This window comes from Arctopsyche grandis, chromosome 2, assembly GCF_051622035.1.
Source record: "Arctopsyche grandis isolate Sample6627 chromosome 2, ASM5162203v2, whole genome shotgun sequence".
Lineage (NCBI taxonomy): Eukaryota > Metazoa > Arthropoda > Insecta > Trichoptera > Hydropsychidae > Arctopsyche > Arctopsyche grandis.
Genome location: NC_135356.1, coordinates 2898815 through 2912975, shown reverse-complemented (window position 1 = coordinate 2912975; position 14161 = coordinate 2898815). Strand labels below are relative to the sequence as shown.

At 34.4% G+C, this 14161-nt stretch overlaps 1 protein-coding gene across 4 annotated transcripts in view; it reads left to right on the top strand.

Annotated features, from left to right (window-relative positions):
* The window catches only part of Sh (Potassium voltage-gated channel protein Shaker), a 196135-nt gene that overhangs the window by 163772 nt on the left and 18202 nt on the right, over positions 1-14161 (top strand). For all 4 annotated transcript variants that reach the window (XM_077444946.1, XM_077444954.1, XM_077444961.1 and 1 more), the window contains exon 5: positions 11573-12216. In XM_077444946.1, the coding sequence (XP_077301072.1) occupies positions 11573-12216 (644 nt within the window). The remainder of the gene's footprint in view (positions 1-11572; positions 12217-14161) is intronic.

Genomic DNA, 14161 nt, shown 5'->3' with positions numbered 1-14161 from the left:
AAGACTACTGAAATGAATATAGACATTTTATTGCGAGATGCTTCGGAAAATCAGATGCACGCAAATAAATGTGACATGTGATATATAGAAATTGAAAGAAAGACATGAACGAGAAATATTACAAAGAGCTGTTGGCATATATATATATATATATATATATATATATATATATATATATATATATATATATATATATATATATATATATATATATATATATATATATATATATATATATATATATATATATATATATATATATATATATATATATATATATATATATATATATATATATATATATATATATGTATGTACATATGTATGTATACGAGTGGGAATTGTTAGCAGAAAGACAAAGGAAGTTTCTATCTTCTGTACTTTCAAAAGGATGCAAAATAAAACAAAGGTTAAATAGACTGTAAAAAATATTGAAATATTTGAAATTTTTTTCAGTCGCTAAGCGTTTCAATTGAAGACCTCCCGGGAAAAACTGCATATGTTCATTGTTTTCGGAATTGATTTTATTGTTGAAAATGTTAGTTCAGACCACGTACTACATGCTCACTTTTTATTGAATGTGAAAAAAAGTCACATAAAAAGAGCGTCAAAAAATAGCTTGTTTTGGAAAAATAGCACATGTTCAAGCATTTTTGCAGGAAAAACAACAAATTTCCAGGATATATTTATGTGTGTTGTTCTTCCTACAAAATCGGCCTCAAGCGTTACATGTACATGGGTTTTATAACTTCTTCCATATAATGGTATAATATCCTTTTTGAATTTTATTTATTTTTATTTTTTACACTGTCGTTATTGTATGTTGTATTTTTATATACATACATATAAAATGTATGAAATAAAGTATTTTTGTATAAAAACGGATTCGCTCTCCTGTAATATTTGCATTTTGTGGCATATGCAGTTTTTCCTGAGAAGTTTTCAACTGTCATAATTTTTTCTAAAAGTTATTTTGACATATTTGACATATTATTAAGATCTAGTATGGTTACAAATTACTTCCGTTATTCGTACGTTCAATCGAGACTGATGTATGATTATCCTTAAATGCTATTTTTCATGATTCATATCCAGATAGAATCCTTTTTCTTCTATTGAACTTCAGTCAAAAGATACATCGAAGGCATATTTTACTTTGTTTATTTACTATTTCATATGAATTAAAAAAAAAAAAAAAATCTACAAAGAAAACCAAAGCAATGCTTCATTCAGTTAATGGATTTTTGTTGTGTTCCGACAATGTTATAAACTTCATAGTTGCGACTGTGCTATAATATACTTTGTATGTATTTTCAATATTATTATCGTACAGAATATACATACATATATGCATATGTATATATGGATATTGGGTTTCAACTCGTTATCTAACATGCTTTTGAACTCGCATAGATCGTTAAATTGGAGTACCACAGCATTAAAAAAAATGTATCCATTGTCATACAGTAGGAGTAGACATTTTTCATAAATTGACAAAGGAAAATCCTATTCGAGATCGGTTGAATACCCATGGAACACAAAATATACACATACATATGTATATAATACAATACAAAACCGAGGTACTTTCACATGACCGACTAGATAAATCATCAACGTAATTCGAACGGTGCTGCGGAATTGCTTAAACGTTTGAATTTTATGGCATAATTAAAAAATAATAATAATAAACAGCACCGAGCCAGATGCGGAGCGAGCGGTTTCGTAATTAATCGTACGGCACGCACGTGACAATATCTATCATCATGTACGTACAAGGAAATCAATGCGACATTGAACTTGTGCTCGTGCACTTCTGCTGACACACATAGAGAAATCAATCATACTTGAAGGATGCGCGTCCTGGACCAGTGGGGCTCGGGGGGAGCGGGGAGAGGGTGGCGTAGGCCCCACCGCGCCTGCGCCACCCGACGGGGCCCCAGCAGAGGAGAGAGGGGTCGGAGCTCCTCATCGATCTCCACCACACTGGGGCCCCCCGGGCGCCGGCCCCGGCCCTCACTCGACAATGGTCCCATGTTTGGGGGCCCCATGACGTCACACTACGACGAGTCTTCCGACAAAACAAACACGCTTTGAGATGAAAACCGTGTCGGAATTGATCCCGACATGTATAAATGGACCTTTCATTGTTCGTCCGAATCTTCTGCTCAAGCAAAGCCACGCGTAGCTTACTTATCATAGTTGAACATTTGATGTTTGAAAAATTTCCAAGTATATATCTGACAACGGAAGACTTACATATCTCCAACAATTTGCTTGTCGTAGGTGTTTCTCAGCGACGAGCAATTTGATAAATTGGTAATTGGATTATTAGTCACATGGCGATCGCCCAAAAGACAATTTTTGCCATGAAAATCGCGAATACGGAATGTTCGGCACTCGAGTCCTTGTTAGTATGATAGCACTGTTTGACACGAAAAATGGTTCAAAGACGAGATAAGACTTTTCTTATATGTAGATCTATGTATGCCCAGTGAACACGAATCTGGTAATAAAAAATGTTGATTGGTTCGAGATTCGGAGATATGTGTTTTTTAAATCTTGTTATTTTTATATATCTCGGTGTTGTTCGGTCGATGTCTCAAAATCGAAAAAGTGACGATTGTCCACAGACATTTCTAAATAATTTTAGCATCAGTCGTATTTGATGCTTGGTGCTCGACATACATATGTCCGATAAAAACTTATTTTATAACTCGCAAGATGGGCAAGTGCATCGTTAAACATCGCACAATGCATTCAAAAACACACAATTAACAACATGGGATACATTTATATAAGTAAATTGATCTGATTGTATTCCGTGCGTTGTAGCGTAGTAATGGAGACGTACCGCGTAATATTGACACAATTTATATATTCATAAGGCCCCTTCTATTATTATAACATTTCTCTGATTATAACGCTTATAACTTTATCATTTTCACACTATATCGTATAAAATTTGCATTATAGACTCTCATTATCTCTCATGTATATTTTTTCTTCACTTATACATAAGTTATTTTGTTTGAAAATTGTCGTTCTTTAAATATAATGTTGATTTTTATATAAAAATCCACTGGAGAAGTACATACATACATGATCTTTCCAAGATAAACTCATTTTATGCCAACTTTCCAATTCATTCATACATATGTATACAATATTTATTTTATAAAGCATTGATGATATACAGAACGTGCGCAAGCACAAGTGATGATTTTTCAAAATGTTTACCAGAATCTTTGCTCAAAATATAAATAATCGTATTCTGCAGAAAAATTCAAATGTATATTACACATTGCAAGATATAAGAGTGATAACATTTTATTCCGCCCGTTGAAAGACTTGCAAAGAAGTTTCAAACTGCCAGCCTTGTGTAATCGTCTCCATTGTTTAGTGTTTATTGCATGGGATAAAATCTTGAACGAATGAAGAGTTAATGTATTGATGAAAAGCATAAATATTTGCACCTGTGAACATACGTATGTATGTATCAAAGGATCTCCCCATTCACGTGTGTTATTATATAATGGGTTTATATACCTACATATATATATACAGATATAGGTAAATCTCTTCGGTAGAATTAGATCGGCTGGATTATGACTTTCGTCTGAAACTGTCTCAATAATTAACAGATAAAATCCTCAATTTTTCATCCATTAATTTTATTGCCTGGGAGAAGATAAGTACATTAGGGTTTTTTCTAATATAAAGCTTTCCACTTTGCCGCTCCCAGAGGGGCCGCCCACGGCAACCTTTTCCGTTGGGGGCGACCCTGTGCTCTAAATTTCACAGTAGAATAAATTGACCATCCATTCGGAAACAAATGAGGCAATCGAAAAAATCATACAGCATTTGCAATTTGATACTTATAACTTGAACTGAATCTGAACATTTGCTGGAAATCGACAAAATATCGCCAGAAATGATAATTTTATATAATATTTGACATGTTTTTAACCATGTGATTAAATTTACGGAGATTTATTATAATATATTCATGTTACGTTCGTTAAACGTTAATCTACTCCGAGGTATGATTTTGATTTTGTCTACATTAATATCACTCCATTATCAAATATCAATATTATATAATATAATTATATATGTACATATATTTAGCCAGCAGCAAAGCTCGGTCGTTAAGCTTCTGCCTAACGATAAGCTTCTGCCCGAGAGACGCCGGGTTCGATACCATGAGCTGACCTCGATTGAAAATAATTTTTCTGAGTGTACATATATGTAATGCTGCTGGTCAGACTTGGATATTTGTGACTGCATAGTTTGCCAATCGTTCTGATTGTATTGTTGAAACGGTTCCCGATTAAATTGGCTAAAAACCGTCCTACCTACTATGTCACCACTATTTGAGGTTTCAGTGTCTCCTAATTCATTGACTTGTGTAATAAAAATGCTGCCTTGTTTATAATTGGCCAGGAAAGCGCATTGCGGTTTACATGTAAGGCCTTCCTGGTATATACATACATACATATGTAAAAAAAAATAATAAATAATAATATTTTCAAAGGACGTATCAATTCCTTTCCAAAACCACTTATCGAACTGACAACTTGTAAAATACTACTACTAGTAGTAATAAATATTAAGCCTCCCTCACCAAAGTGGGGTATGCAAGTGCCCCAATTTTTACGTTTGTCGTAATAACTATGTGGTTTTCAAAGCTATACCCCCTATATTTCTTGTATTCCTAGAATGAACTACAAGAAATTTATTTTAATAGATTTTGTATGATTTAGAAAAGGGGTACATCGTAAAAAAATACATTTATACATTTCTACGTTCCAAAGTATGATTTAAAGGCGGTAGCGATAAGTCACGTTTTTGACTGTTAGCTTGCATATTCTTGTTGATCGATGAATCAATGCGAGATAAAAAGACAGCTATATTTTCGTAAGCTATTGTTTTCGTCGCTTTTGGTGCGTGGCTATTGAGTCATGCAGTCGCCTGTTGGCCTTACCTATGTGCGTTTGCATGTCGATACTTGTCGTTATATTTTAATACAAAAATAGTCAAAAACATGCTATAGGATTAAAACTTTTTTTATGTTGAGGTATAAAATAATTAATAAGACATACGTATATATTGAACCCATTTGTATTGAGAAAAGCTGTATTTTGAATAAAAAATATTGGGGTCTTACTCTACCCCGGTTAGGGAAACTCATTCAATCTCGACGCTCCGTCCTTCAAAGGTTAAAACCATTATTAATTTTTAATTTTAAGCTCTCAAGAGGCAAAACTTTATCTACAGACATTTATGTTTGTATATTATTATACTTTTTCTAAATATTGACCACACTCATTCCACTCCACTCCACTTTCTTTTTTAAGATTCTTTTTTAAGCTTCATTCGGGGACAGTTATTGTTCGTTACCCAAATACATATCAATCGGTTATTTTTATGTCGCTTTTAAATGGTTCCGATCAAAGTAGTTGATCCAACTGACCGTTGAATATTTGACCTATTTATGGATTTGGAAACGGCTCAATTAAACCAATCTTTTATAAGATAGCGTGATATATTTCATACCATAATGTTTATGTCGTTTATAAAATTTTTCATTATAAAAAAATTTCTCCCACTACTGAAACTTATGTTTGAAAGGGGCTAGGATTCGAGGTCAAGGTTCCCTCATACAAACTTTCCCCCGCCTGAGCAATGCCAAGTAGTTCATCTAGTTATCGTGCAATAATAATTTATTTCGAAACAGAAGTTTGAGACAGTTGTTTCATCCGGAAAAGCTTTTTCAAATATCTCTGTTTGTCCAAAGTTTGATGCAGACTGATGCTGCAGCTGTGAAATATCAAAAGTCGTATGATATAGAGCTATAGTGAGGTGTCGTTTTCAGTATTATATAAGCTCGAGTGCAAACTTTCATGTTCAACACCCGGTTGCGACGAAGTCATAAATTGGAAAATATTCCTTAACTAGAAAAGTTGTCAGGTGTTCGTCTGAAAGGATCGTGGAGAAAGGTCAAGGTAGAGATTGGTTGGGTTGTTGAGAAAAACTCGCATTTAAACGTTTGACTTTGCTCCATTCGATGAAAATCACTTTAAATACCATTAAGTTTGTTTATTGACAACATCGAAAAAACAACAAAGACTGCACAGCTATTATCTCGACACATTCGGACATGTCTTGACACGTCTCTAATTGTCTCAATATTGCAAAAAGTTAATGCATGCCTATTTTAATATATCGCTACAAAGATAATTTCACCCCCCAAAATCATTTTTTTATAAAATCGACGCATATTAAATTTTGTGTTTTTTAAGGTGAATATCAAGGGGATTCAAAAAGATTCGCCAAAATCGTTGATCTAGTTTTCGAGAAAAATTTGACAAACATGAACATATACACACATAATAATTGTACAAGATAATCTCGTGTAATAATACGGGATATAAGCTATCAATGAAATGAATAAATAGCACGTTTTATTTGAGTATAAATTTTCTTCATACATATTTGTATGTATGTATGTATAGCAAAAATCGTGTGTACATGTGTATGATAAATCTCACATTATAATTAAGTATTAATTATTCAATCGATGGCTTTATATATGCACATATTTAATAACCAAATCATTTTATTATTCTAAGTGTTTGCATACTTCAATATGTACATAATTAGGTGTGATTAATATATATTATATATATATATATATATATATATATATATATATATATATATATATATATATATATATATATATATATATATATATATATACAGAGAAATAATCTCTCATTTTTAATCGAGGTTGTTATATTGTTGTAAACATTATTTATTCCATTTAAATTTGTTCCTAAAAAAGTTTTCCCTCAAGTTTTTCTTATTTCATTCGCCCACATATTTTTTAAACTTGAATATTTTTGCTCAAAATAAATAATAACATACTACACATTTAGATATATTTAAAAAATAAAAATACTTCTACATACATATATAATGCACATTCTTTTTATTTAATTTTAACATAACTAATTATTTGTGAATTTTACGCATCTAAAAATATTCAACTAGGATTATTTAGACTGTCCGTATAACAAAAACGATTCCAAACAATTTTCAAAGTATCTACATATATACATACAGATACTGTCAATAAATGTTTCTACTTCAAAAATGCGTTTTTTTTTTTTTTTAAATTTCATGATATTTAAAAACTTTCACCACACAATTTTTAATGAGAAATTATATATGAAGATATTTGGATGTGTTGACATCGTTTGATGCATAATTTAATGAAAAATGAAGGATTAATTCAAATAAATGCAATTCTGATGTTTTTGGGAAATTTTTACTGTCGTCACTCAATCTTATAGTTCGAAGTTTTTCCCCTATTTTTCACGGAATCTTAAGTTATTTCATGATACCAAGTGTGTTCCAATGCATTTTTGAGTTCTTATTTATTGGAAGGCTTGTTCTTTGTGATTTTCGCCCCCATTATATAATACTACATAGATTTTCATTAGATTAAGTCAGAGCTGTTGCCTGATCAAACTTCTTAAACTTCTTAACACTATGGCAGTCGCTGACTCATATTTGTATCATGTTGGGCTTACATATATGATTTACGACTACGCGAACTGTTTCAGTCCGCTGAAATATTTTTGCATCACGTTTTCGTCAATCAGTTTGTGGCCGATGATACAATTTTGTATCACGTGTTCGCCATAAAAGAAAACGTGATACAAAAATATATCAGCGAACTGAAAAATATATTCTGCGCGAAAAATATATTCACGCAGTCGTGAATCATATATGTATGTATCAGCGGCCAGTAAGCGTTGTGCACCCAACATGATACAAATATGAGTCAGCGGCTGCCATAGTGTTAAAAATAATACATAAATTCTTTCATGAATACACGTTCAATAAGGTTTCATTTAGATGTATTGGATCAGTCACAGCAATTAAGCTAGAGAAATCGGAAAATTCTAACAAGAAACGGTCGATTTGTGTCATAACCACAAGATTTCGCCAGCAGTACAATTGGCCGGGACTTGAACCCACGACTCCCAACACCCTCTAGATTTGTCAGATTTTAATTGTTTATACGCCTATAACTTTAACTTCTTCACACTTTTTCTTATTAAATTTGCATTAAAGGCTCTCATTATCTATCATAGGTATGTATGTATATCTGTAGTGCTGCTGGTCAGACCTAGATATTTGTGACTCCAGGTCGATCATTTCCTGTCAGAGTTTGCTAATTTTCTCTGATTTCATGGTTGAAACGGTTCCCGGTAAAATTGGCTAAATATCCTTCCTACCTACTAAGTCACCCCTATTTGAGATTGATTAATGTACAATACAATTTATGTATAATTCAAAGATGTCTCGTTTATTTGCGAGTTTTTCAGTGTCTCGTAATTCAGCGACTTGTATAATATACAAAATGCTGCAATGTTTGTAATTGGCCATCAAGGCGCATTGGGGTTACCTGTAAGGCCTTCCTGGTATATATGTAAAAAAAATATTTTTACTTCACTGATAGGTTATGTAAACTATGTACATAACCTTTTACGTGCCATACGTTCATTGCCAAATTTGGCCCTGTTGAATTGCAAAGCACTGCTTTCGCTGGGCTTACTGTGTATGTGCGTAGTCCTGCACCAAAATGTACAAAATTATGACATTTTGGACTCAATTTCTGCGGGCACTTATCAAGCAGATCTACATATGTAGAGCTTGTGTGTGGATATAGGGTGCAGGGTGTCCAGCCGCAGTGCGGAGGATGTAGGTCAGGCGTTTCATTCATGCAGCTGTGGCCATCTGGAGGTGCCGGTAGCCGCGGCTGCGCGCGCACCCCCTACCCCCTACCTCCTACCCCATCTCCCTCCCCCTCATCCACCCACCACCCCCGGAATGCTTTTGAGGTTCCCCGTCAAACCACCTACCACCAGTCGGGATGTTTCCAAGAGGGGGTGGGTTGATCTGCCAACCTCCCCTCTCTCCCCATGCCGACCCGCGGGGTGCCCACCACCCAGTTAGCGGATCGCAGATAATCCGCATCGTCTCACACCGCACCAAACAACACCACTCAAACAATGCAGCTAGCACTAAAGACTCGGCAAACTCGCAATTAGACCCAGAATGACCAATTACGTATAAGACGTGGGAAAATGTATAAATCGGATGATTCTTCTTTTCAACGACAGCGTTATTTTCTAAATATCGTTATCATCGTTTACACCCATTCCCCACCCACTGTGGGATGAAAGCCTCTCCAACACTCGCCCATCTGACCTACACATTTTTCCTATTTCACTTGTGGCATTTTTATGTATGTGCGTCCTCTGGGGGACCATTCAAGCACTTATTTTTATAAATAAACTGCATTCTGACCTATAAAATATTTAATATCGAACCATTTTTTTTATTTATTTCATCCGCTCATTTCACACGTTGCCTTCCATGCACCCTCGCACATTCTCTTGGGTACCATTCGAGAAATTATTTTGTTCATTCTTCTAGTTACTTGATCCGTCCATTGCCATTTCAATCTCATCACTCTCCCCTTTATACCAGCTACGTCAAACTTATTTATGTTCACCCATTTGTTCAATTTCCAAATATTCCGAGCATGCAACCTTCCATACTTCTTTGAGTGCATTGAACTTTATTTTATTTTTGTTTATTTTTTTATTCAATCACTCGTCATTACAGATCGCACCAGTGCGACGAGTGTACTATACAAATCAAGAAACATACCTAATCATATATTAATACAAATTATTACCTAATACGAAATTATAAATGACATATGTATATGGTCGAACAAAGCAAAGTGCATTGCAAACATCGTATACAATACGATCAACAAACATTTATACAACAATACGAACACAGAGACATACATATTTATATGGAGAAAACCCCGGTTAATCTTGATATAACATAATAACTCAAGATTTTGCGTGAGAAATGGGGAGGGAAAACCAATTTTCGAATCGCATCGAAAAGTCATAGACCAAGCGGAAGTTCTTTAACGTTCAAAAACAATCTTTTTTTTTCTTCATTAAATCTATGCAATGAGATTCTTGTGGTTTTTTCGAAGAACATAGTTTTTTAAAATTCGATTCATATGATGCTATATACATATGTAATTACACTTGCAATACCAATTTTCATGAAATACAATCATTTGTATATGGTGGTACAATTTAGCGTAATCTACTACCAAATGGTACGCGAGTCAAAAAAGGTCGAGATTCACTTATTTTGCCAAAAATAATTTAAACTTCAAAGACAATATTTATTCGCTGACTTGCTCTCATCCTAAAAGTTATTTGGATAAGAGTATCATTTTTTGACTGCGAATTATGATTTTAATAAAAAATGAGTGTTTTCATATAAATAGTGGCCAAATAATTTCACAGACTTGTATAAATAGCTATCTATGTGAAATAACCAGAAGCGTGGTCTAGTGGGGAGTATTGAATTATTTCGTGCTTGATGTCACGGGTTCTATTCCCACTAAGAGTCTCGTTGTTGGCCAGACCTTGGTTTGTCGAGGTCGATTGTTTCTTATCAGAATTTGCCAATTTTTATGATTTTCGTTGAAACGGTTCCTGTAATATTGGATTTTCCTTCGCAATTTTCTGTTGCAAACCATGAGTTATTGTTACATGTCAGGTTTCGCCAGATTTCTCACCATAGATGTCTCTGTGGTTGTTATTATCGGATGTAAAAATTCGTATTGTTACATGAAAAATGTTATTAATCGTATTTATACGATGTTTGTAATATCTGACCATAGATATCCGGTATTGTTTCGATTTCCATTTTTATTTATTTTCTACGTACATATGTGTGTATATACCAAGAAGGCCTTACACGTAACCCCAAATGCGCCTTCCTGGCCAATTACAAACATTGCAGCATTTTTTTTTATTATACAAGTCGTTAAATTACGAGACACTGAAAAACTCGCAAATTAACGCGACATCTATGAATTGTACATAAATTTTATTGTAAATTAATCAATCTCAAATAGTGGTGACATAGTAGGTAGGAAGGATATTTTGGCAATTTTACCGGGAACTGTTTCAACAATGAAATCAGAGAAATTTGGCAAACTCTGATAGGAAACGATCGATCTGGAGCACAAATATCCTGGTCTGACCAGCAGCACTACAGATATACATACTATGAATTAAAAATAAATTAAATAAATTATTTTCAATCGAGGTCAGCTCATGAGATCGAACCCGGCGCCTCTCGACGCTAAGCAGAAGCTTTTCGACCGAGCTATGCTGCTGGCTATGTGTATATATGTAATAATTATGTATTTAGATGTCTCCTTAATTATGAGTTTTCAATGTCTTGTAATAAATTAGCCATAGTGTCGACCTGAAGCTAATATGTAAAAAATAAAAAAAATAAAATAAAAAAATTAAATAACCAAAAGGTGACAGGAGATCTAAATTTTGGCAGAGCGGTTATAGAAATATGATTTCGATTTGAACCATCGATCAATTGCTATGATAATTCTGGTCTAATTGAGTGTTTTTTTTTGTTCTGTTTCCAGTGAGGATGAAGGTTTCATAAAAGAGGAGGAGAAGCCACTGCCAAGCAATGAGAACCAGCGCAAGGTTTGGCTGCTGTTCGAGTATCCGGAGAGTTCGCAGGCGGCTCGCGTTGTCGCCATCATCTCCGTATTCGTGATATTACTCTCTATCGTAATATTTTGCCTCGAAACGTTGCCAGAGTTCAAGCACTACAAGGTGTTCAACACCACTACGAACGGTACGAAGATCGAGGAGGACGAGGTGCCGGACATCACCGACCCGTTCTTCCTCATCGAGACGATTTGCATCATCTGGTTCACGTTCGAGCTGACGGTGCGCTTCCTCGCATGTCCCAACAAGCTGAACTTCTTCAGGGACGTGATGAACATCATCGACATCATCGCCATCATACCTTACTTCATAACGCTGGCGACCGTCGTCGCCGAGGAGGAAGACACGATGAATCTTCCGAAGGCTCCGGTCAGTCCTCAGGACAAGAGCACCAACCAGGCGATGAGTCTCGCCATACTTCGGGTGATTCGGCTCGTCAGGGTCTTCAGGATCTTCAAACTGTCCCGCCACTCCAAGGGTCTACAGATTTTGGGAAGGACGCTCAAGGCGTCCATGCGCGAACTTGGACTCCTCATCTTCTTCCTGTTCATCGGTGAGATATTTTACTTATTCATTTTCCACTATATACATATGTATGCATGTAGGTTTTAACAGGACTGTAGAGTCCAACTCTGAATCCGGCTTTATTTTATGATTCGACTCCGACTTCAAATTCAACTTAAAACGATTTTAGTAAGATTGACTTTCCTTGTCAAAAATTGTCAAAATTTTACCCGGCTTCGCTTGGTATTTGTAATATAAACAGCTTCAACGTGGCGCATCTTATAGTAAATATTCATTTGTTTTTTTATTAAATTTATTTGAATCGAAAAAAATATATATCGAATCGTCGTCATAGAAACTTTGATTTGTTTTCGATTTTACCAACCAACATTACATACTTAAATACTTACAAAGTCTCTTTCGAAATTATATCTTACTAGTTGTTTTACCCGGCTTTGCTCAGTATTTGTAATATAAACAGCTTAAACGTGGCGAATCTAAAACACATCGAAATATAAAAAATAAAGTAAAAATCAAAAATGTTCTATTATAAACATGAAATAATATTTTACGAATATTACATAAAATATTCGAATAACGAATAATTAAAAAACGGATGAATATATTCGTTATTCGAATATTCAAAGTGGAGGCTCTAATCACATCGCTTCAACTTGCATGTATCGCAAATCGCGCTCGACAATTACGCGCTTCGGGTAACCATCATTTGTAACAAGATAATAATTAATACGGACTGAATTGAACTCCTCGCTCACATATACATATATACCAGTGGCGTGCCGTCCATAGATGCTGTGGATGCAGCGCATCCCTTAAAATTTACGTCAATAATATTTTGATATCGTTTGTTTTCTGAATTTCTTAGTTTTATTTCTCTTTCATTTATTTTTGATTACGTGATTATGATACATATATACGATCTTTTGTCTGATCCAAAATTGACATAAACGAGCATCCCCGTTAAAAGGCCGTAGCCGTCTGCTCGACCGGTGCTTGTTACCCATCAAGCTTATATTACCATGGATGCTGAAGTTATCTACAAATATTTTGCGCATGCGCACAAGTGAGCTGTCACTCTTGCGTAAGCGCATGAGTGAGACGACTCTACAGTCGTCTCGCTCGCGCGACACTTCTCTGGAAGCAAAATCGCCTTTTGCATATTTATGGACTTGAGTCGCTTTTTATGTATGCACTTTCGCTTGATTTGTTGATTGATATTTCGTACGTTACGTCCTAAGCTATTTACTTTTATTATTTTATTGTAATTTATTACGTGCTAAATTATTATTTATTATGGCCCTAAGTATAAATAGCCAAAGTAACAATACATATTGATTTATGACCGTTGTTAATAATAATTGCAATTGTTTAACCACTTAATCGCCATGCGATTTTAGACACCGATTGGATTATTTTATGTTTGAGTTTAGTATCAACCCTTGACAATACCTCTTGAATATATAACAAACCAAGAAAAAATATTGACTTTTTTAATTTCATTAGTATCACAGGATATTTTTAGATGTCACAGTGAAGAAACCAAAATTAATTTCGAATCATAGTCTTAAACACGATGGGCGCTTGGCGATTAATTAAAAATGTACTAAAAAGGACATTTGCTTCTCCATATAATGATAAAGAGATTATTCTTAAGAGCCCTAAACCCACACAAATATTGAATATTAATTGAAAAACGAAAACATATCAAAGATATTTTAATAAATATAAATATGACAATGGTTGGAAGAATAAAATAGAATTTAAAAAAATAAACTGTTTTGGACAGCATCCTCTGGTTGAAAAGTCACCGCACGCCACTGATACATACATATGTACATATATTCGTATAATACATACATATATTATTCAAACGAATTTCGAGTGTATATTATATGTGCATAAATACGTTCGATTTGAACCGCGCGGCTACAACTCATCATCGATCTATTCGCAGAGTATTTTAAACGATCCTG